Source organism: Elgaria multicarinata, chromosome 2 (assembly GCF_023053635.1).
Source record: "Elgaria multicarinata webbii isolate HBS135686 ecotype San Diego chromosome 2, rElgMul1.1.pri, whole genome shotgun sequence".
Taxonomy (NCBI): Eukaryota; Metazoa; Chordata; class Lepidosauria; order Squamata; family Anguidae; genus Elgaria; species Elgaria multicarinata.
Window position 1 is genome coordinate 111707404 of NC_086172.1, and position 23909 is coordinate 111731312.

Below are 23909 nucleotides of genomic sequence, written 5' to 3' on the forward strand. Positions count from 1 at the left end.
GCTCTTCTATGTGCTTCATAATTTTATCTTACTAATGCTTTCCATCATGTTACACTGAAGAGTTATTAAGTTAACTATGTACTTTCCTGGATACCCTCCACCCCTTTTTTTAAAGTTGGTGTTTCACTGGCTAGACTCAAATCCCTCTAGTATAGAGACCAATTTCAGTGATGAGATGCATTTTTTTGTTAGAAATTTGACAATTTCACATTTGAGATCAGCTGTTGAGAGTGGAGGTTAGAGGAAAGAAAGTCCCCCCTAAACAATGTTGGTCCCAAACACCAATTCAAAGTAATATTTTCCTAGATTTTAATGGTTTTGTTATAGATCTATGTTCCTTAAAAATTACTTCATTTGATGCGGAGGTGGAACTTAACTTCTTTTCCCTGTTCCTTCAAATTTTAAAAGACAGGGGGAAATTGTATCTCCACAAGAACACAAATGTACTATATTCTTCACTTATAACTGGTATACCTTTAATTTCTATGAAATTACTTCTATACAATATTGGATGGAAATCCTAGTTTACATGTTGATATATATCTTACATACCAATATCAGTTTCCTTGTGATTCTTGATATATTCAGCAAGCTCAAAATTTCCAGCAATTATTGCCACCTGAAAGATGAGAGAGCAGATATATTTAATATGCATCCTATAATTTATTTATTTATTGCATTTATATACCGCCCCATAGCCGAAGCTCTCTAGGCGGTTTACAAAAGTATAAATGATATGTTTCAAATTCCAGGAACAAATACAGACATGTATGAATCAGATACTTATTCAATATTACATCCTTGGGTGACCATATATTTTTGCACCTTTGGCAACTCATCTTTTTGCTGCCTGTAAAACAGATGCTTTGAATTCTGGAAACATTATTTTAAAAGAATAGAACTCATTTGGTCAAGTGGTAATTCATCAAAATAGTTTGTCTCTGCTGGCCACAGAATTAACAGGAACATTTTGCAACAGCATTTCCAAATATTGATATATTATTCCATCAATATAAAACAGTATTTTCCATCAATAGAGAAACAAGTAACAAATTACAATCTTAAAGCAAGAAAAAATCACTGGAGAAGGACATCTTATTAATTCACACATAACGCTAATCCATGGTTTATTTAACACCTTATTTACTGCCCTATCTGGCAGATGATTGAACAAACCATGGCTTGTTTTTTCAATCTTTGGATTGTTTCCTTCCTTCCTCCTTTGCCTGCTCCCTTCCTGTATCCTAAATGCCTTTGCAGGGCTATAGTACTGACATGTAGTGTCTGGGGTTGTTTGCTTTTACCACTCTTGCCCTCTGCCTTCATAGCCTAATGAAACAACCCATGATTCTAGGTTCACACATCACAGCAAACGATCCAGAGTTCACAACCCAACAAACCATGGGTTTTCTGGTTTGTTCATGGTTAAAAAGGTTCACAGATCACAACAACCCAGAATTCAACAAGGCTAAACCATGGTTTATTTAACCATGGGTTAGTGTTAATGTGTGAACCAGGTTACTGCAAAAGTTTTAAAAAAACAGTTTCAGTTTGAACTTTATAACGTTGTGGCTCAATAAACTTATGGCAAATATTGATCTTTAGATTTAAAAAATGTCTAGCAGAGAAGAGGTAGAGGTTGTTGCTTTAGCATAGGATTATATACCCACCCACCCCGCTACCAGTGACATATTACAAACTGATCAGTTTCAAAAAGTAGTTTGTCATGTGACATTAAAGTATGCTGTTCAGGAAACAGAGGCTGCTGGGGCCACCTGACAAGCAGGTATTTTTCCCCGTCTACTCTGAACTTTTCCCCGTCCTTCATAAAACCATAGAACAGCAGAGTTGGAAGGGGCCTACAAGGCTATAGAGTCTAACTGCCTGCTCAATGCAGGAATCCACCCTAAAGCATCCCTGACAGATGGTTGTCCAGCTGGTTGAATGCCTCTAGTGTGGGAGAGCCCACAACCTCTCTAGGTAACTGATTTCATTGTCGTACTGCTCTAACAGTCAGGAAGTTTTTTCTGATGTCCAGCTGGAATCTGGCTTCCTTTAACTTGAACCCGTTATTCTGTGTCCTGCACTCTGGGAGGATAGAGAAGAGATCCTGGCCCTCCTCTGTGTGACAACCTTTTAAGTATTTGAAGAGTGCTATCATGTCTCCCCTCAATCTTCTCTTCTCCAGGCTAAACATGCCCAGTTCTTTCAGTCTCTCTTTATAGGGCCTTGTTTCCAGACCCCTGATCATCCTGGTTGCCCTCCTCTGAACTCGCTCCAGCTTGTCTGCATTCTTCTTGAATTGTGGAGCTCAGAACTGGACACAATACTCTAGATAAGGCCTAACCAGGGCCGAATAGAGAGGAACCAGTACCTCGCGCGATTTGGAAGCTATACTTCTATTAATGCAGCCCAAAATAGCATTTGCCTTTCTTGCAGCCATATTGCACTGTTGGCTCAAATTCAGCTTGTGATCTACAACAATTCCAAGATCCTTCTCGTTTGTAGAATTGCTGAGCCAAGTATCCCCCATCTTGTAACTGTGCATTTGATTTCTATTTCCTAGATGTAGAACTTGGCATTTATCCCTGTTAAATTTCATTCTGTTGTTTTCAGCCCAGCACTCCAGCCTATCAAGATCGCTTTGAAGTTTGTTTCTGTCTTCCAGGGTATTAGCTATCCCATCCAATTTTGTGTCATCTGCAAATCTGATAAGCTTTGATGTATTTGGGCGGGGGGGGGGGAATAGAAAGGTGTAAAGCAATAGTCCCGTCCGGAAGGAAGGCCTCCCCCAACAATCCTGGGTCCACACCTGCCCTGCTGGAGAAAAATCTTAATTTGCTGCTCTCCATTCAAGTGAATAAGTATATCTGAGGAGTGTCCCACATGTGAAATGTTTACCACTGACAGCACTACTGTCCTCTCATGGGACACTGCATAATTTGGACTGAGGTGGTCCGCAAGGAGGTTCTCTACCCCTGCTAAGTGAACCGCTATTACGATACAATGAGAGATGCAACAGTGATAAATCCGAAGTTTGAGGTTGAAGAGGAGGAAGGCTCTTGTCTACCTTGCTTGTTTGGTTAATAGTGGTGTTGTGAGATACTATCTGAACTAAGTGTCTGCATAGCTCTGTCTCAAATGCTTTCAAGGCCTTCAGAACAGTCAAGAGGTCCAGCAGGTTGATATGAAGCTGGGACTCATCCTTGGACCACATCCCATGCACCTAGTATTGGATTAAAAATCCACCTGGGCCCACAAAGGCAGAGGACGCCCCCCCCCCCCACATCCAGCTCTCATAGGCTCAAGAGGACCCACCTCGCACTAGAACAGGCCTGCGCATGATAGCTCTCAAGCCTTTGTGAGTGGTGGGGCATGGGTCTGCCCTGACATATGCCCTTTGCCCCTTCTCGCCTGCTGCATTAATGGCAACCACCATTAACATAGCAGGGGAAAATACGCAATTTCCCCAACTTTGTGTTTCTCTTCCCCCCTTACCGATGGAGGCTTTGAAGGACATTTAAGGCCCCCATCAGTATGTGTGTGTGGGAGAAACAGACAATTTCCCCAAGGCATTAGAGTCGTTGCTATTAGAGTGGAGGGGGAAAATACGCAATTTCCCCAGACTTGGCAAAATTGCATATTTTTCTCCGGTGACAATCGGGGCCTTACAGGCCCTGTTAACCTTGCATTAAGAGGGCCTTTAAAGCCAAAATTGGCACAGGGGGGGGGGGGGGACAGCAAAGTGGGCCTACAGAAAGTGCACAATTATTGGCCAGAGGAATTGTGCACCTTCCGGAGGCCCTGGAAAGTAAGCTTTGCTGAGGGCTCGGGCGACTTGCGCAGCCTCCTTAGCACTCAGCAAAGTTTCATGCGGCCTGGCTCCTTGAAGCAGGGCTGCACAAGCAGGGCTCGGCAAGCTCACGGGACGCTCCCCCCCATGAGTTCTCCAAAGCCTACATGCACTCGCAGTGTGCACCCTAGCCTGGCAAAGTGGCATCCATAGCCAGTACTAGTAACGGGGATTAGGGAGAAAACACCACGCCCTGTTAAAAAGTAGGGATATCTGTCCTCCAAGCTGGAGAAATGGCCACAGAAGTTGAGATGTTCAATCACATCTGCATGGCATCCCAAGCCAGATTGAATGCACAGACAAACCAGTTTTGAAGAGTTCACATCTGCATATGCACTGAACAGATCACAACGGTTGTAGCTGCCATAATGCTAAGCAGCCTCTGAATATGCATAGCAGTATCATCCCTTTGGATGGCTAGTTCTCATGCCAGGCCCAGGCATGCCAATGTTGATATGCAGTGTGGGAGAAGAAAGGCTCAACTTATACTGCGTTCCAGTATTACCCCAATAAATTGAATGCACTGCAAGTTGGACTTCTCTGCATTGATATAGAGTTTGTGAAGCTCTATTTTGTGTCCTTGAAGCACAAAAGAGTCAACAAATCACCTTTGTATTGCAGTATGCCATATGCCAGGAGGTGTTTGTTGCCTCACTTTAGAAAATCTGAGCGAGTTCACATTTGTCTTCAGGAAGGTGGTCAAAAAGAGACCTCATTTCCTCAGGTCCACCCTTTGATGATTCAGCTTTCCCTTCCTCCTATCAGGCTATTCCCCCACAGCCCGCACTGAAGTCAGTAATGCTAGGTGAGGTCACCCAGACTCCCAAACTGCACTGAAGCTGGTGTGATGGGAAAACCCACCACAAAATGACTTGGAAAAAATGCAGGTTTTACAGCATGAAACACCAAATGCCATGAGAGTGTGTGAGGTGCAGTGGAATCAGAATATTCTGCCAAGACTCTCGTTCACGCACTGGTTATCTCTCGGTTGGACTACTGCAACCTTCTTCTCTCTGGCCTTCCTTCATCTCACATCAATCCGCTGGTCTCTGTCCACCACTCTGCCGCTAAGATCATCTTCTTGGCCCGCCGCTCTGACCATGTCACTCCACTTCTGAAATCTCTTCATTGGCTCCCAATTCACTCCAGAATCCAATATAAACTTCTCCTGTTGACCTTCAAAGCTTTTCACGGTCTAGCTCCTGCCTATCTCTCCTCTCTCATCTCACACTATTCCCCTGCTCGTGCTCTCCGCTCCTCTGATGCCATGCTTCTCGCCTGCCCAAGGACCTCCACTTCCCTTACTCGGCTTCGTCCTTTTTCTTCTGCTGCCCCTTACGCCTGGAACGCTCTTCCAGAACACTTGAGAACTACCAACTCAATCACAGCTTTTAAAACTCAGCTAAAAACTTTTCTTTTCCCTATAGCTTTTAAATATTGAGTTTGTTCTGACTCTATACTGTTAGCTTCACCCTACCTGGTGCCTGTTTACACTTCCCTGTGCCTGTTTGCATTCTCTTTCCCTCCTTATTGTTTACTGCAACTTTATTAGATTGTAAGCCTATGCGGCAGGGTCTTGCTATTTACTGTGTATAATCTGTACAGCACCATGTACATTGATGGTGCTATATAAATAAATAATAATAATAATAATAATTATTATTATTATTATTATTTATTTATATAGCACCATCAGTGTACATGGTGCTGTACAGAGTAAAACAGTAAATAGCAAGACCCTGCCGCATAGGCTTACAATCTAATAAAATCATAGTAAAACAATAAGGAGGGGAAGAGAATGCAAACAGGTACAGGGTAGGGTAAGCAGGCACAGGGTAGGGTAAAACTAACAGTAGAAAGTAACAGTAGAAGTCTGCACAACATCAAGTTTTAAAAGCTTTAGGAAAAAGAAAAGTTTTTAGTTGAGCTTTAAAAGCTGCGGTTGAACTTGTAGTTCTCAAATGTTCTGGAAGAGCGTTCCAGGCGTAAGGGGCAGCAGAAGAGAATGGACGAAGCCGAGCAAGGGAAGTAGAGGCCCTTGGGCAGGCGAGAAACATGGCATAATATTGGCCCCATAATAATGGGGCCAAAATCAGGTCTTTGCTAGACCTAAGGTTTATCCCGTGATCAACCTAGGTCATCCCTGTTCATGTAAATGACACACAGGATATCCCGGGAGCAGGCAGGGATGACCCCCAGGACGATCCTGGGATAAATCTTAGGTCTAGGTAAGGTCTCAGTCAACTTAAGATGTCTTTTGTTGGGTTACAGCCTTATAAATTACATAGTGCAGAAATCATTGGATTTAACAACTTTTTAAAAAAGTTGAAATCTTAAAGTATCATGTAGTTGTGGTATCAAAACAAAGGGAGCAGTATTATTCTATATAGCAGTGATGTTTTCAGATGAAGACCATCTGGCTACCCTATGCTAAACAGGACTGGTTTAACCCAGGCACTTTAAGAACTATTTTTAATGCTTTCAGTATTTATCCTGTTACTGGTTTTAATTTGGTTTTATTTTTTGTTTTAATATTTGTATTTTATGCTTTTAATGTATTGTACATCACCTAGAGAACTTTGGTTATTGGGAAGTTTAAAGGTATAGTAAATACATAAAATAAATATAAGGTATACTAAGCTTCTTCATGTTTAATTTGCTTCATTCACCTCTAAGACATCTTCAAGGAACACTTAATTGCTGTGTTACTTTTATCCTCTGAAACAACATAAGGAAGAGCATTCACAGATATAACAAAACCAAACCTGTCAGCCAGGGACCATGTTGTCATGGTAAAGACTGAAAAGCTCCATTTTTATATTGTGCCACTAGCTACTCTAGTGCAAAGTAGCTAATACACCAATGGGCCTCATGCATTATACTTAAGGTACAGAGATAATGAACTATTTGGCAATTCCCACTGCAATAAGCATAATTACAATTTTACTCATTGTGATAGTTTTATAAATGTATCCAAACTAAATAGGACTCCATTCCACAAATACATTAATTAACCTCAATAAAATAAGCAGTCAATCAATGTAAGTATATCTGAACCTGACCTTTAGCAATGAATGTATCATAATTTTAAGAAGTACATCATGATTTTTTGTGGGCTGCAAGCTTATGTAGCAATGGAACTGTGCAAAATAAACATGTTTTAATTCAGGCTGCTTTTGGCAGGTTCCATTCACACAAGTTCAAGTACTGTGACATTCATTTAGAGATAGTAAGTAAAGGCTCATCATCACCTCACACTCATCCAACGACAACAATTTATTTTAAGTAACACGACCTCTCATTCTTAACACCCAGAACACAAACAGCAAAGAGGTACAACTATAAAATCTGAGACATGTTATTAAGATGATAGAATATTTTATGTGAAGCAGTAAATCTCAGCCACAAAAATGGTGAATATGTTTTATAGCTCCAAGAGTTTTTTTTATTAAGACTGCTCAAAGATTAAAATGGAAGAAGTGTAGTGTTCACTTCTGAACTTGACAGCCACTCTCATTTCCAAAGGACTCATCAATCTCAGTTTAATTTCTTTGAATGTGACTGCAATAGGTAATCATAGTAAAATGACAAAAAAGGTGAAAATATTTTCACACCTTTTGACAAAACATGACTGAGTATTAAGTGTAATTAAAAATACAACATTTTAACACAATTATTTCAGTGTCTGTGCAGCTTGGACAGACATTTGAAAAGGCTACGTTCCTTTGTAATTTAATTATTTACTAGAAGCCTGAAACCAAATAATTGGCTGACTAGATAAAATGTAAGTTGTTCATCTCCATGTTTCCACCCATGTTTTTCAGAGCCCTGCCTACTTTTTTTCATATCATGAAGCCACCCTGACTCCTTGCTAGCCCTTCCCTAACATTGCTATTTTCCCATGTGCTCCACAGCATATGGACCCTCCTGACTTTAAGCATTGTGAGGTTTCTTTAGAACCCACTCCTTCAGTTCCCTCAATTTCATTTTCATTGTTATTTATTACGGTCGCAGACCAGCAAAATCAACACCAAAACATGCAAAGGATAGATAAAAAGTGACATAAAAACAAAATACAGCTTGGCGAGTTGCTTCTCTCAGAAGGATTGCAACGGTTCCCTCAATTTTATTTATTTATTTATTTATTTATTACATTTTTATACCGCCCAATAGCCGAAGCTCTCTGGGCGGTTCACAAAAATTAAAACCATCATTCGCCTGACCTTTTACTCAAACCACCAATTTGGGCTACCTTTCCTTTAGGTTTCTGTTTCTTAGTGAACCTATAAGGGGAGAGTGAATTTCACCAAGTGCTCAATGTCGATATGTCAGTAGGTCATGCCCCTCAGTGACATCACATTTCACAGTGAGAAATGGGTGGGAACACCAAGAGTTGCCAATCATAAGACAGTGCTATACAAGCATAGGGCCCTTCCACTCTAATGCTCAATTGGCAGGGATGGCCAGAGGTCACAAGCTCACATGAATTCCATTTATTCATGGAATAAATCCCAGCCAAAGTTCTAGTTTCCCCTTACTTTTCAGAAGCTGGACTACAAACAGTTTGACAGCTTCCTGTTCTCTTCCCGCTAAGCAATTAGAAGCTTCATGAGCTTTCTGTGCATCATACCAGTTCACTATACTTTGTCAGAAGATTCCTTGCCAGAAGCCCAATTCAACATGGGGCAAGATCCAATAGGGGCCTTGCGCTGATGGTGAGCACCGCTGGTTGCGGTCTGCATGTAACCCCTAGCACTTGCAGCTGCGATGTAGTGCTTCTGGGGGCAAGCCCGAAACAAGCGGAAATGCTGGTTTCTGAAAGGCACAACCTGCCCCTTTCAGAAACGAGCGTTTCTGGCCCTTTGGGGGCTTGCCCCTGGAAGCGCTACATCACAGATGTTGTGGGCAGAAGAGCCCAATTGGATACTGCCCATAGATTTTAAGCAATTTGAATGTTTAAAAATGGAGCCCTATTTCATGTAATATACAAATAAGTTTATGTAATAATATAGCAGCAACAACAACATATTCAAGAGTTCTGTGCATATGTGTGTGTTACAGCTGGCTATATATTATTGGCAGGGTCTGAAATTAGAAAAAAGTTTTGCCTTCAGTCAGACGTGTCCAGAATGCAAACCATTTGCTTTGTCCCATAGAAATCAAAAGGAGCTGGACAAAATCAAATGAATGCTACCTGCTCTTTCTGCGCTCTTGTACAGGGCTGAGACCTTTATCTAACATGCCCTATATTGGTGTCTCCAGCAATCCACCCTTGCCTGGCCCTGCAGATCGATCATTCACACAATTGTTCTAACAATGAAGACTGTTTTAATTACTAGTGAAAAGCCCATGTTGCCATGGGTGCTAGCAGTCTGAAGGCAAAACATACTGTTCCTTAAATCCAGTTATGACAGCGTAAGGTTATTTTCCTTAAACACAAGCATGGAGTTTTTCCTTTTGCCTCCCCACAACCGTTGCTTGGGTGACCATATAGAAAGGAGGACAGGGCTCCTGTATCTTTAAGAGTTGTATAGAAAATTTCAGCCGGTATCATTTGTATGCATGCAGCACCTGGTGAAATTCCCTCTTCACCACAACAGTTAAAGCTGAAGGAGCCCTGTCTGGCATGACCAGATACAAAAGACTGCAGGGCTCCTGGAGCTTTAACTGTTGTGATGAAGAGGCAATTTCACCAGGTGCTGCATGCATACAGATGTCACCTGCTGGAATTCCCTTTTCTATATAACTATTCATACGGTCACCCTACTGTTGCCACTGAATGACATTCCCTTCTTCCCTTCAGGCCTCAAGCCCATCTCCTTCCCTCTCCCCCCACATTTTAAAACTTGGCTTTTCCTAGGACCACTTCTTTTTCTCCTTCACCACCTCAGAGTATTTACTGCTGCCTCACCATTATCCCTGCTGCCAATAGGGCCACTCCGAGAGCAGGATCAACTCGCAAAGCCCAAGGCTGTCTCTCTGTCCCTGCTTTTGTGTTTTTCTCCCAGTGTAGCAGCAGAGCTACATGGGAGCTGTAGTTATCCAACTGCCTCAGGATCCTGGCCAGGGCACAGAAACATACTGATTGGCTATTAAAGCTTGAGATCTGAACTTTTTCAAACTTTCAACATTTTCTTCATGTCTATACTGCTCAAGCTACAGTTTTTTTAAAAATGAGCAAAATTGGTCTAGTAGATCTCTAGTAATAACCATTACACTAACGTACTCTTATATAGATATAAAGGGGTTGGAAATGAAAAGTGACAATCATACTTTGGAGTTTAAAAAAACTAAACATCACTCAGGTAACTGGTAGAAGAATAGCAATTCTGCTGCGTGGAGGAGGGAGGAAGAGACTCCTTATCTCCATCCTGGTTCTGTGCTAATGTTTCTTCTAGCGGGCCATACTATTCCATGAAATTATGCAAATATTTTATGGAAAGCATTACTTCCTTTGAAGTATAAGGAAGCAGAGTAAGCATATCTTTGTATTGTTGGTTTAATAAACTCTAAACTCTGTTAAAAACCAGCTGTATGCAATTGCACAGTCTTTAGTAAAATGAGCTCAATGCTATAGTGACTGATTATAATAATATGGTGAAATGCACAAGTTCTAAGTGATATCTATTACCTGATATATTATAAGAAGAACAAATTCAAGAATACAAATTGGATATTGTTTGGTGATCATTAAAAGTACTCTGTTTCTAATCTCTGGTTGATATAAAAGATACCCCCCCCAAAAGCAAAATAAAATGAAATGAGCCAGTACCAGAGCTTAACATAATTTCAGATCATTTTAATATTAATGTATGGTTGTTTAATAAACAAAGAACACATATTTCTGGCTCAATTCTTCTGGGAAATGTATCATTTTGTATGTCAAAATTGTTTTTATATTCCATTTTTTCATGTTAGAATCAAAAAAGACTTCAATAAATAAAGTAAAATATTATGTGGTGAGAAAGTCAACACCATTTCTAAGGTAGTGGTCAGGAGGTACAAAACCGACCAGCTATGATGAGATGTAGAGGACATCAGGGCTACTGTATCTTAAATCACTCTGTAGCACAAGGAATATTAATAGATGCAATCTGCTCAAATTTCCTCAGTTGCCAGGTACAGGAGTCCTGTCCTCTTTGCCCAACAACACCCCCTACATTATGCCAACTTAGTCTTCAGACGTGGTAAAAGAAATGGAGTGAGGGTGGGATTGTTGGGGGCACAGACCAGGAATAAAAGTTAGGGATTAGGAACAAGGTTTCAAATAGGTCACCAAGACCCAACAACCCTTTCCCCTAAAACATATCTACTATAAGAATGTCAACTGTTCAAAAATCCAAGATGGTTCTTCAAAACAAACAAACAACTTTGAAGTCTTGCATTCTCAGAGATACAAAAATATTTCAAAAACATGTCTACAAGCCTGTAAGTTGGGAATACATAGGTTTTTCTTAGTAAAATACTGCATAATTTTGGGGAAACTACTGAGAAGCCTATGCTTTGCTCTTGCTCTGTACATACCCCAATGAAGGCATTCTTACGGGGTTGGACTCGATGGCCTTATAGGCCTCTTTCAACTCCACTATTCTATAAAAAAAAAGAGGACTGATCCTGATGAGCATAAAGGTCATAGGGACTCACAGGGGATGGAGGGCTCCCAAAAATATGATTAGCATAAGCAAGTAAGGCACTTAAAGGTAAAAACAGGACTTTCAATGGTGCCTGGAAGCTCACTGAAAGCCAGTGCAGTTGCTTTAGAACTGGTCAAATATGAACATACTTTTCTACATACATAGATAGGCGGCTGCCAGCAGCAAACAATTAAGAAAAAAACACTCATGCTGTCAGTGAGTCACTAGGAAGGGGCATGCCAACCCCTCTCCCCTAGCTTCATGGATTCCATAAAACCACTAAGTTCAAAATATGCTCAAATTGAGGTTTAATTGCTATGTCACTGGTAAGTTCAATCAAAAGAAAATAAGTTTTCATTTGATCTCCTGCTTCTTAAAGCAGAGACCTTCTTCATGAATAAAGGTAAGTAGCACTCCAATCATGAGGAATATTAGCTAGTGGTTGCATTTTTTTGCTTGCAATTCCCCTGATGTTTCTCTTATAAAAGAGTATCCTGGATGGGTATCAAAGGTCTCCAGACTGGCTCAAAGGAAGTAGATGTGCTGCTACTCAGGTTCTCTCTAGTGACCTCCTAGTTCTGGCATTTGAGTGACTAGTAGTCCTAAGGCCAGAGAGATGTTACCTATGAGAGCTTTCTCTGTCTTGAGCCAGCTATTTTCTCCCCAGGGACTAAAAACATGCAGAGACTTCCCCTGCCTCTGGACAGGTATGTGAAACCTCTGGCTTGTTTTCCTCTTCTCCAGACTCTTCACTCTACCTTCTTCCTACTCGGTATCTCCTCTTATCTCTTGTACTTTCTCACAGCCTTCACAGGATCCCATCTCTTTCCAAATCCCTGTCCCTTCTTCCTGCCCTCTGACATTTTTCAGTATCCTTCCTTTGTCATTTGTCTCACTGACTTTCACCTTTCTTTTCCATCTTCAATGTTCTAGTCTCTTTCTGTTCCATATCTACCTTCCCATCTCACCTCCCCACTTCTCTGTTTCTTCTTTTATACCCTGTCCCTGCTTCCTGCAGTTTTATTTTATCATGCAGCGTCCTCAGCCATGATGTAGACAAGCTGTCAGAGTGTGCTGTGGGCGTATGTCAGATACCTGAGTGACTATACTGAGCTGCTACTACCCATGACTGTGCCACCCCAGTCCCTGTCAACAGCATCAGTTCAGAGGGGTGACCGACCAGCATCCTCCTTCACCCCCAGCCAGAAGAGGCTGCAAGGCCCAGCAAGACCTTACATGTCAATGGGTGTTGCGAGTGAAGGAAGGGGGACATAACAAGATAAAACAACTGTATATGGTATAAAATATACAGTTTTATATAAACTGTATATTTATTAAAGATCAGCAAAGGGAAACTGGGCAGGCCCCAATCTACACCAGCAACTAGCTAGGCGTTATATCTAGACAACCTAGAGTTAAACCTGGGATAACTGGCAGGTGTAGATTAGGCCTTGGTTTCAAAATGGTGACTGCAGACTGAATGAGTTACAGACAGGAGTTGCAGGTATTAGATAACCCCTAACTTTCCGGGAGAAAGAGATGTCTGACCACCATTTCTGAAAACTGAAAGGCTGCCTGCAACTCAGATCCATATCTTGTCCTGGCTGAGACACACAGATACTCCTAGTCCTGACTACATTAAAAACAAGATAATGCCACAGAAAAATGTAGTATAATAAAAGTTTTAGGAACAAGAACTGGTGGCCAAAGTGACTTTGAAATAAATAACAAGTTCATTTCTAATAAATAACTTCCAAATCCAACATGGATTTATTGTTAGTTTAGGAGAAGTAAAATGGTCATGTGTTAAGCTAGGTAATAAAGCAGCAATCTCCGGCTGGTTTCCACTGAACTCCAGAATTTGTGGAGGAGTTTCAGATTACTGAACAGATGATAAAAGACTAGAAAGACCGGTTAGATGAAAGCTTTAATGCAATTATTTCTCGAGTATCTGGATCCATTTCAAACTGATTTCCGGACTGCTTTTGGGACTTTAACTTCTTTAGCCATCTTGGTGGATAACCAGTTTCCTGAACCTATGCCAGGAAAGGGACTGCAAGAATATGACCCTGTTCATTCTCCTGGACCTCTCAGTACCTCAATACTTCAGGGACTGCCTGTCTTGCTATGAATCTTCCCAGGTATTAAGATCTGCAAGAAAAATACTTGTGAGGGCACCATTATTTGCATGGGCCCATTTGTCAGGCATGCCAGCCCTCATGATTACCCCCCCCCCATTTTCTTGTCCTTTAGAAAGAGCATGACATCTTTTCAAATTTGCCTTTCAAATCCGTAGGTTTAATGTGTTTATTGTTTTTAATCTTCTTGTTTATATTGTTGTACAAATTTATTGTTTTAAATTGTATACTGCCTTGATGGCATTTTAGCAGATAAGGCGGTATATAAATGTTAATAATAAATAAATAAATAAATATCAATGTTTATTGTATTTTTCTAGTCCACCTTCCTGGTTTAGGGTTTGGGGTCAGTGCTTCTTTCTCATACTGCTCCTTTCACGAACACAGGTTCCAGAAGATGATGGGACACTGTTGTTCCTGGTGCTGGAATTGTCATACAAGGTTTTTCAGTTATCAACTCTGTCGCCCAGGGTTTAACATCTATATAAAACCACTGGGGAAGGTCATCTAGAATGATGGCATGCTGATGTCTGACTATCTCTTTTTTCATCAGATCTAGATATTTGTTTATTTACATAAGTCCACCCAATAAGGTGAGTATTAAACAATGTAGCTACTGAATCAAATAATCATTCAAATAATATTGACACTTCAAGGGCTCCTCTACTCATGCTGAAGCCCAACAGCTCACTAAAATGTGGTAATATTCTCCAAGCTCTGTCTTTCTGTGTTGAACGACAGTGGAAGAGCCATATAGGGTTACCACCTTAAATCATGACAAACCAGCTTGCAAGGCCCATGCATCAAAAATAATATAGCCGTAGAGATGAAAGTGTAGAATTTCATATGCCACACTTTCTTTTCAGAAAGCAAACTTCAACTTAATTTGGTAAATTTAAATCTTATATTTGTCTGCGTCTTTTAGGGTACCTCAACTTCTAGATATATTAACTCAAAGTACATATCTAGGTTATATTCAAACCTGTTACAATATAACACCACATTTATTCAACACAGTAAGCAACCTGTTTGACTGTCTTAAGAAATGTGCATTGGTATAACATAGCTATATTTAGCTTATATCTACACTTTTAAACTACAGTTTTAGACTATCCTAACAAAATAAAATGCCTATACTTGTAAAATATTTGCATATAACTTTAAAGATTCATTATTGTGTGGTTGTTCTTCAGCAGCTAAATTTCCTACCATAATATATTTTGAGTCCCAATCACATATTACAACTAGAGCATACAAGAAATATCTGAAAACCACTGGTCAGCTGAGAATTATATTTATGTTAGATATTTTATAGCTATTATACATGTAAGTATTTGCAAAGTTTTCCAACAGTTTTCAAAACAAGAAATTCTACTATCTTGTCCTAATACAGAGTTTTGATTATACACTGCAACTCTACTACTGTCTATATTCTAGTCCCAGAATATTCTACCAGAGATGTTGTTAAACAACACTACTAAACAGTACTCAACATTTTTAACACTAACAGCTGGCTCCATGGTACAAAATTTGAGTCTCAATCAGTAAAATGAAATCACAGGGTGGGGGAGTGCTTACAGTTTTAAAATATTTAATTTTGAAACAGACATGTAACTTTTTCTATGGATATAATCCAAGGAAATGAAAACTATTAGCAATTTGATTAACTTAACATCTGTGAGAGACATAGTTTGCACGATCACCCCATCCCCTGTCAAATTAAATTTTCATTTCTGCTGTGCAGCCCTGGTTCTCTTGCCTGGACTGCTGTGCTCTTGATGAGTATTTACCTTTTGGATGCTTTCAATAGGCTATCTGGCTGAAAATCCTTGATAATACGTAGCATGCTAGCGTTGACTTCCTTTTACTGGTCTTTTGAGTTTGATTTTTTTCCACCACTGAACATTTTTCAGTCAGAATGCATACTGAGACTGTTCCAAAATTTAGCAGTACATGTGGTATACTGTGCACAAAAATTCTCCTAGCAACTCTGGCTTAGCGTCTAACATTTTCTTTATTCAAGCTATGATTCATGGTGCCATCTGTAGTCAGATATTGACAGGCAGTAGTCTCAGAATAGATATTATACATTTGTTCAACAACTAGTTTTAGCATCTGCAAATATAAATCATGGGAAAAGTCCAACATTTATTTATCAAACTAGTTTACATTTGCTAAAACACTGCAATATTACTTATTCAAAGAGCTGCCTTTTCACTATGCAATTCTGTGAAGATAAATATGTACTGTATTTCAGTGGTGTACAGAGACACTTTAGAAATATAATTACTGCCAAATGTGATCCAAGGACTATCTGAGAATAGCCACTTTTGGATGCTTTCAAACGTAAGTTTTCAAACTGAGGTTCATCAATAAGAAGATGAGTAATGACTGACAAGCCTTCCTGTCCATCACAACAAAGCTTCTCAGCATTCTATATATGCAAAGTCTAAAAGTAAGTAGTCTGAAAACCACTATTTTAGAGGGAAAGGAGGCAAACTATACATTAACGTTAAATGCATGATCTCATGTAATGTGTCTGTCTTGTTATTAAGTAGCAGCTGGAAGGGGTGGAGGACAGGACAGTATTGCAAAGCATGGATGAGGGGGTCCACCCTTTCCCCCTGTGCCACAGTCCTGACAAAAATCTTCCCAAGCTGCAATTTGATGCTGGAGGGAAGCTGCTATTTGCACAATTTGATCTCCCCAACTTCCGTGCATGGCTACTATTTAACAGCAACAACAAAAACTCTCTCTCACACACAATAGACAGACAGTTATGTACACAACACATATTGTGTAGTTTGACCCATAGAGTGATTAATCCTTTGGGGTTTTTCCCCACCTTCAATAAAAATGGAAGTATTGCAATATCCTGTACATAACATGACATCTCACATCTTGATGTACTGATGGATCTGGAGTCCATTAATTATCTTTCAAGCACAGCACAGCATGCTGGTTTTTCACTCAGAATGCTCTATATTCACTTAGACTGCTGCTTCCTCTATTGTTCTACCACGTGTGACAGAGGGCACCCTCTTAACAATACTGCCTCTACATGCCAGATTCAAAAAGCTAGGGAAGACAGGCATTCAAAGTGACTGGTCTACAGTTATAGAACTATGCCACTGGAGACTTGTCAACTCCTAAGTATAATATAAGTCTTGCGTGTTTGGGCTACTTTTGGATGTGTGTGAAACCAGTAGAAAGTTGAAAAGGAAAATGTATTTTAACTGAATCCGATACTGATTTAATCAGGCCTCCTGTCAGCAACTGGCATGGCTGGGCATCTGCCAGGGTCAACTCTTCAGCAAGGAGACCAGTGCCAACTATTGATACTGGTTTTAAGGTGGGTTTCTGTCAGAGGAAATATTTTGGAAAGCCTGATGGCCTGACCTGGGCTACCTTCTCCTCCTCCAAAGCTCAGGCAACAGCTGCTCAGGAAGGCCAAGCCTTTCCCTCTGTCTAGATACACTGTCGCCTGTCTGAGACCAAAGGGAGATACTGCAGTGCACCTACCTGGGAAGCTGCATTCTGGGTTAAGTCAGGCTGAGTAACAGAGCAGCCCATGGAAACGGAAGGCCCAGTGCTCCATATGGTGGGAGGTAGGATGGAGCTGTAGCTACAAAGTGCAAGTGGACAAAGTCAGACCATGGGTTAGAACAGGCAGGGCTAGCCCTCTCATGAAGCAGGAGGAAGCCCCCGCCTCAGGTGGCAAAGCAAGAAGGGAGCCAAATGGCACCACTCCCCCTGCCCCTGCATCAAATAGGTGCTCTGAACAGCCCCACTGACCACTCTCCCACCGTAGCATTTGCAAAAAGGAGAGGACACTGCTACTATCAATGTTTTCATTGCTGCTGCTCCTCATACATACCCACATGGGAGGAAGGATCGAGACGCAGACCAGCTAGACTAAATCTTTAGCAGCTGCAAGATGTATGTGGGGAGAGGAAACACTAAGGCCTGGGGCCCACAGAAACATGAAGTTGGCCCCAATATTAAAGAATTTAATGTAATTCTCAGTCAGCAAATCCCAATTCAACACAAGATCATCATAAATCCATTACTGAGAACATAGCTAACATGAGATTTGGATTTTTCCTCATACTACATATGGCTATACTGAATCCTGTTCCTTCTATTTCTCAACAAATTTGTAATCCAATTGTCAAACATCTTGAGGAAAATGTGTTAGTTTGTCCACATATAAAATATTCAAAATATTTATTTATTTAATACATAATTTTTAATCCCACTCCTCAGCCAAAGAAGTGTCTTGGAACAGTTTATATGCAATTAGTAAAAAAAAAAAAAAAAGAATTAAAAAAAAGACAGCCCCTGCCTGCAGGCTTATAAAATTAAAAAAAGACTCAATATACAAGGAAAAGAGGATGGGAAAGGAAGAGTAAAAAATTAAGTAGTCTTTCAGCAGACTGGTGGAATGGCCCTGCTTCCCTTCTCATCTCCCTCTGTATAGGCTGCCAGAATAGCTACTGGCGATGTCAGTTAACAATCCAATACTGGTAAGGTATCTTTATTTTCCAAATTATATCGAATAATCACTCTTGAGTGAGGTTTTCCCAGTCCCCTACTGGAACTGTTAATCCCACATGATACAGAACAATACCCTTAAAGGTTCCCATGGCAGATTATGGTTTGCCGTTTTGTCTATCTGAATCAGGACTGACTTCCAGAATTCTATAATTCTACATAATATGTCAAATAAAAATTAGCAATCTGCAGTCTTACTCTTCATACGTTAAAATCAATAGGCAAATAAAGGTACTTCCAGAAGGAGCGGTCCTGACACTAACAGTCCAAAGACACTGAGCCGCTATTCCATCTTTTCTTCCTTAAGTGATTTTCCACTGCAAGAAAAAGTATGGAAGAAGTGATGGGAAAACATGGGAAAGTTGATCCTCCGTGAAATCCCATAAATGAGGCAGGGCAATGGTGAGATAAAACCTTGCCTGGAAGCACCCTAAGAATGGCTCAGAACTAATATATTTATTTGCCCAAATATAATTGGAGAGGGAAGGTTAGATACAAATATTTCATTTTAGATTACTTACCTTAAAAAATAAATAAAACCTTAATGTATCCATAAGGATACATAAACACCAAGCTTATGAAACCCTAATGTCTCTTATTTAATTAAATATGAGAAACACAAGGCTGTATCCTATGCCTTCCTATGCCTTTTGCTGGATTAAAATGCCACCAAGCAAACCATTCACAAGAAAAATGCATTCTGAAATCCCTTATGAATTGATTTTAATAATTAAGATGTGGACAAAGGAGCAAATACTGTAATGTATGTACATTTAGAACTACGGGGGGGTTTTGTAGAGAAATCTAGTTCATAATGAAAAGAACTATCAAGGCAAGTGATTATATAATCCCTATTACTACTTACATGACTGAACAGTAATTTTAAAAGAGGGTGAATTGAAACTAAGTCTGGTTGTAACTCAAGATGAAACACAAAAGAGATAGACAGCTAATAGGAAAATACATTATGAGTTTAACTTTCCATTTTTTTCTTTTGTTTTGTGAAAAGTATCTTAAAGCAAAAGAACATAAAATCCAGTTGAATTTGGTTCAAAAGAAAATATAAGCAATGCTAAATAAAACTTCCTTTAAATTTCCTTTCACTGTAAATATAATAAGCCAATTCACAGTCACGGGTTATCTTGAATAAAGCATCATGTCCAATCATTCCCTGTGGCAAGCAGGAGGAACAGCTAAACATAGTCTGGCTGCTGTTATGTGTGAACCAGGAACTCTGGCTTGTCTCTTCCTCAACAAGCCAAGGAAATAACCCATGAATAAACCATTTTGACTAAGCGCTCTTCTGTCATTTCTGACTCACGCAATGAACAATGGCATGACAATGGCATGACTGGGGCCTCTCCCACTGCTCCAACCCTCATTATCACATCCTCATTGCCATCCTGCTCTGGGGATTTCTTTGCAGAGGCAGAACGAAGCCTACCAAATGTGCATAGGCTTTCCCCATGATCCAGAACCATGATTATGTGAGGAGAAGTGTCTGGATAGGGATAAGGAATTTTCTAAAGATCTATCCCTTTTCCACATTTGTGGTTGTGTGAATTGGCTATCACTAGACCCTTTGTACTTCAACAATTAACCTGACATCTCGGATGTCACTGGACAATATAATATAAACAACAAAATGGTTTTAACTTCTAACCCAAACTCTCACAAAGGATATAGCTCTCAGTTCTCACTAGTATTGTATGGTATCTCATCTTTCAGATACATACTTCCAAGTACAATTCTCATGAAAGTTACAGAATGTATGAGGTATATTACTTTCCCCCAAGAAAATCCCTAATACGGTGATAAATCTGAAAAGAACATAAGAAGAGCCATACTGGATGAGACCAAAGGTCCTATGTATTTGTATTCACAATTAAACCCACTGAATTCAATGCAGCTAATTTCCAAGTAAACATGTTTAGGTTATCAAATATTCTCTGTACACAGCCTTAGGAATAACTGTATTACACAACCCCTATATATGCACACATAACTACAAAGCTTATCATTTGGAAATCTAAGGGAACAAGAATGTGAAACACAACTGTATCTAGAAAAGGACATGGAGGAAAAAATCTGGATGTGGAAACATTCTCCCAAATAAAACAATGTCCACTGCAAATGAACTTTAAAATCCTATTTTTCAAAAGCTAGGGGAATTTTTTTGCATATATCTTTAGAAATAAGTTTAGTATTCACAGCTTATGAAACAAAAAATGACTCCAAAGCAGAATACATAGACTTTTCCATACAATTGAACAGGTAAGCATCTTTATATGTTCACTCTCTTGATACTGAAGTGAATGGAGAACATCTTACACATGAAGGATCCCAGAATTTCCATGTGTCCTGACAAAATGGTTTTAATAAAGGATGAAAAAAAAATTGGTAGATTAATTGGTAGATTCGTTGGTAAATTAATCAACTATGAATGACTAACCATATGGAGCAATTGTGATTGTTAGGGCTGCAAGCTAAGCAGGGCCAGTGTCAGGGGTTGGCATCATTGAGCACCCACCAAGTTCATATTACAGTGGGGGGAGGGGGCACTGCCAATCCCTAGAAGCAGGGGGTGCCTATTGGACAAATGAACAAATAGGTAATATGTAGCAGTGGTGGTGAGGAGGGCTCACTGAAAGAAGGAGGGTCGGTGAGAGCATCTCATCAAAGATCTCTTGAAAAACCGGGATCTGGCAATGAAGCTACAGCACGCTGGTTTATTTTCAGCTTATTTGGTTTTGGTTGCCACTGTAATATGGAATTTAAAAGAAAATGGTATCTGCTACTTATTAAATTGAAAGATACTCTGCATATTTTTAATATTTCAAAAAGACACCTCATATTGAGGTTTTGGTAAATGTATTTAAATGTAATGGATGAATCAATACATTTATTAAAAGGTTAATTAATCAATAAAAATTATGCAATTGGGCAACAGCAATAGATTTAATATATTTTACATTGACCAAACAAATATATATTAGGTATTGTACAGAACCAGAAAGAAACTAACTTCTTTAATGTTAGAGATACTCCTGCTTGAAATACCCGAAATGGAGCTCTTCAACATTTCTATGATCATCACCTTTTTACTGTCTGTCATCTCATTTAATGGTCGGAGGTAATTTCAGTGCCCTTCCATTTACAGCTAGTGGTAGAGAAACCCCACTATCATGACCTCATCTCATCAAAGTAAGTGGAACCCTTTTATCTAGTATTGCATTTCCTTCTATTATGAAAACTCTATTTTCCAATTTTAGTTAGACAGGACAAAAGTGATTTCCCAACAGACACAGAAACACCAAATACAATTCAGCCTTCCACTGCTCTTTTCTTTTCAAAAAGAGTATTTTAAATTAGAGGTCTTGTATAAATTAAATGCAGTATTTGATAACAGCTAATAAATGTGGGAACTTGATATATTACAAAGAGTTCACTGATTACAGGAATATAATTTTAGTATGAAAAATCCTATTAACTCAAGAGGATCCCTTGTAATTTTGTAATAGTATCATTTGCATCGAGTGAGTTAGTAAAATAAAGCAGATGGCAATGAATTGAGGAAAATAGATGTAATCAAAAATGAGGGCTCACCGGTCTGCAAATAAATCTGTTTTGGCGTATCTACAGAAAGCCTACTCAATTTAACTAGCAGATAAGTATACTTATCAACTGTGGCAGTGTAGTAGCTAGAGTGTTGGACTGAGAGTCAGGAGATCTGGGTTCTAGTCCCCACTTGGCCATGGAAATCACTGGGTGACTTTGGGCCTGTCACAGACTCTCAGCCCAGCCTACCTCAAAGGGTTGCTGTTGCTGTTGTTGTTGTGAGGATAAAATGGAGAGGAGAAGGATTATGTTCTCTGCCTTGGGTTCCTTGGAGGAAAAAAGGTGGGATATAAACATCATCATCATCATCATCATCTATCAACCTTATTCCTCCCACCTCATTCTCTTCCTCTCTCACTGCTGTCTCTAGTCTTAGCTAGACCTACCTGATAATCCAGGATGGAGGAGGGAAGATCTCGCGTTGCGATTAACACGAGATCCCTCCTCCATTTACACATGAGGTGCAACGACCTCAGGAAGAGAGGTGTCGCACCCACCATTTTTAATTTTTAATGGAGAAGCAGTGCACAAACGCTTGTGCGCTTAAGGTAGGTCTTTTTTTAATTTAACTTAATTTCCCCGCTCTCCTCACCCTACCCTACCAGTGCACGGCTCGCGCGGAACTGAGTCAAACCACAGCAATGGGCCACATGTTCCGCAGTCTCGGGCTCAGCCCGAGACCGCAGAAAAAGCAGGCCCAAAGTGGAGGGCTCTATCCCAGGGCAAGGGAGGGATCATCCCTCCCTGATCCCAGGATCCCCTGTGTGTCATGTGGATGCACAGGGACGATTCCGGGGTTTGCCTTGTGATAAAGCCTTGTCTAGCTAAGGCCTGAGTGTCTTCATCTGCCTCCTCTTGGGTAAAATTATCAAATTGCCCTGCAGCAGGATGCCTGAGATGAAACATCTCACGTTTCAGGTATTGGTAGGGAAATGTTTGAACCAGAGTTTCATTTGCCAGCATGCTTGCCTGTCAGTTTAGCTGTGAAGAGACACTGACAGTGTGTCTGGAAAAAATGCTCTGACCTCCTTTTTATATTACTTCTGCCTTCACCCTAACTGCATTCCTTTATTATACAGTTGCCACTATAAATTTATTTTATAGATTTACTAAAATAATTTACATTTACTACCTATAAAGCTTCTTCTCTTGCAGATATGTCACCTAGTAAATCATCCACAAAGTGTATATTAAGGGCCAAACTACAGGTTATCAGAAACACTAGGGTGTTGCCATTTCATGACTCTTTGTTCTTTATCCCCCGTAACATCTAAAACAAAAAAATGTGTGATTTAACATCCTCTCAGTGAATTGGTTTCACACATCGACAACAACCAAGTTAACAAACCAGTTTCTGAAAAGGGAGTAGGAGTGAGCGAGTGTGCATGTGTGCGTATTCTCCCACGCATGCTTTTCCTAACACAATGACAAACGCTGTAGGGTTTGAGAACAATTGTCTTTTCTTTCTTACTTTATTCATATTCATGCTTATCTCCGTAGCCACAACACACAAGACAGGAAGCCCATCTTAGTATGCTTTACAAGGAATACACCATGAACATTTCACATACATGCAAGCATTCTCCACAATCTTGTAAGGCATCTCATATATGAGATCAATGGATTTTGCTTTATCATGTGTCTGTAATGCAAATTTAAAACCATTAGCTACAATATACATTCAATTTGAAAATACCTCTCTGCCACTTCTTTTGCTGGCCACATTCAGACGTAACATTCAAACAACCCCTCACGACTGGATTGATATCCTGATTTGCTAATTAAGATGATTTGCACAAATTAGTTTCCCATATTCAGACAAAAGAAGATGTGGAATATGGAGTATGATACCAACAGTGAACAGAAGTTTCTAATCTCTTATCTTCATCTACAAAGGAGGGAGAACCAGGAAGGGGTGAGCCTGAGGCACATTCCCCTAACAAATCATGGTTTGTTGTTCATCTGAATATGGCCACAAAGCGTCACGTGTGAAAAAGCATTTAAAGTGGCAGGCAAAATTATATATTTATATGGACCTTTCTGAGCTTGCAGATATAAAAGAAGCAATATTAGGGGTTCTACAAGTTTGATGGGGGTTTGTAACCACTGTAG

General features: G+C 39.9%; 1 protein-coding gene across 7 annotated transcripts in view; it reads right to left on the bottom strand.

The window, feature by feature from the left end:
• Window positions 1–23909, bottom strand: part of SHANK2 (SH3 and multiple ankyrin repeat domains 2) — a 353842-nt gene that overhangs the window by 255156 nt on the left and 74777 nt on the right. For all 7 annotated transcript variants that reach the window (XM_063117397.1, XM_063117400.1, XM_063117399.1 and 4 more), the window contains one exon: window positions 553–619. In XM_063117397.1, coding sequence (XP_062973467.1) covers window positions 553–619 — 67 coding nt within the window. The remainder of the gene's footprint in view (window positions 1–552; window positions 620–23909) is intronic.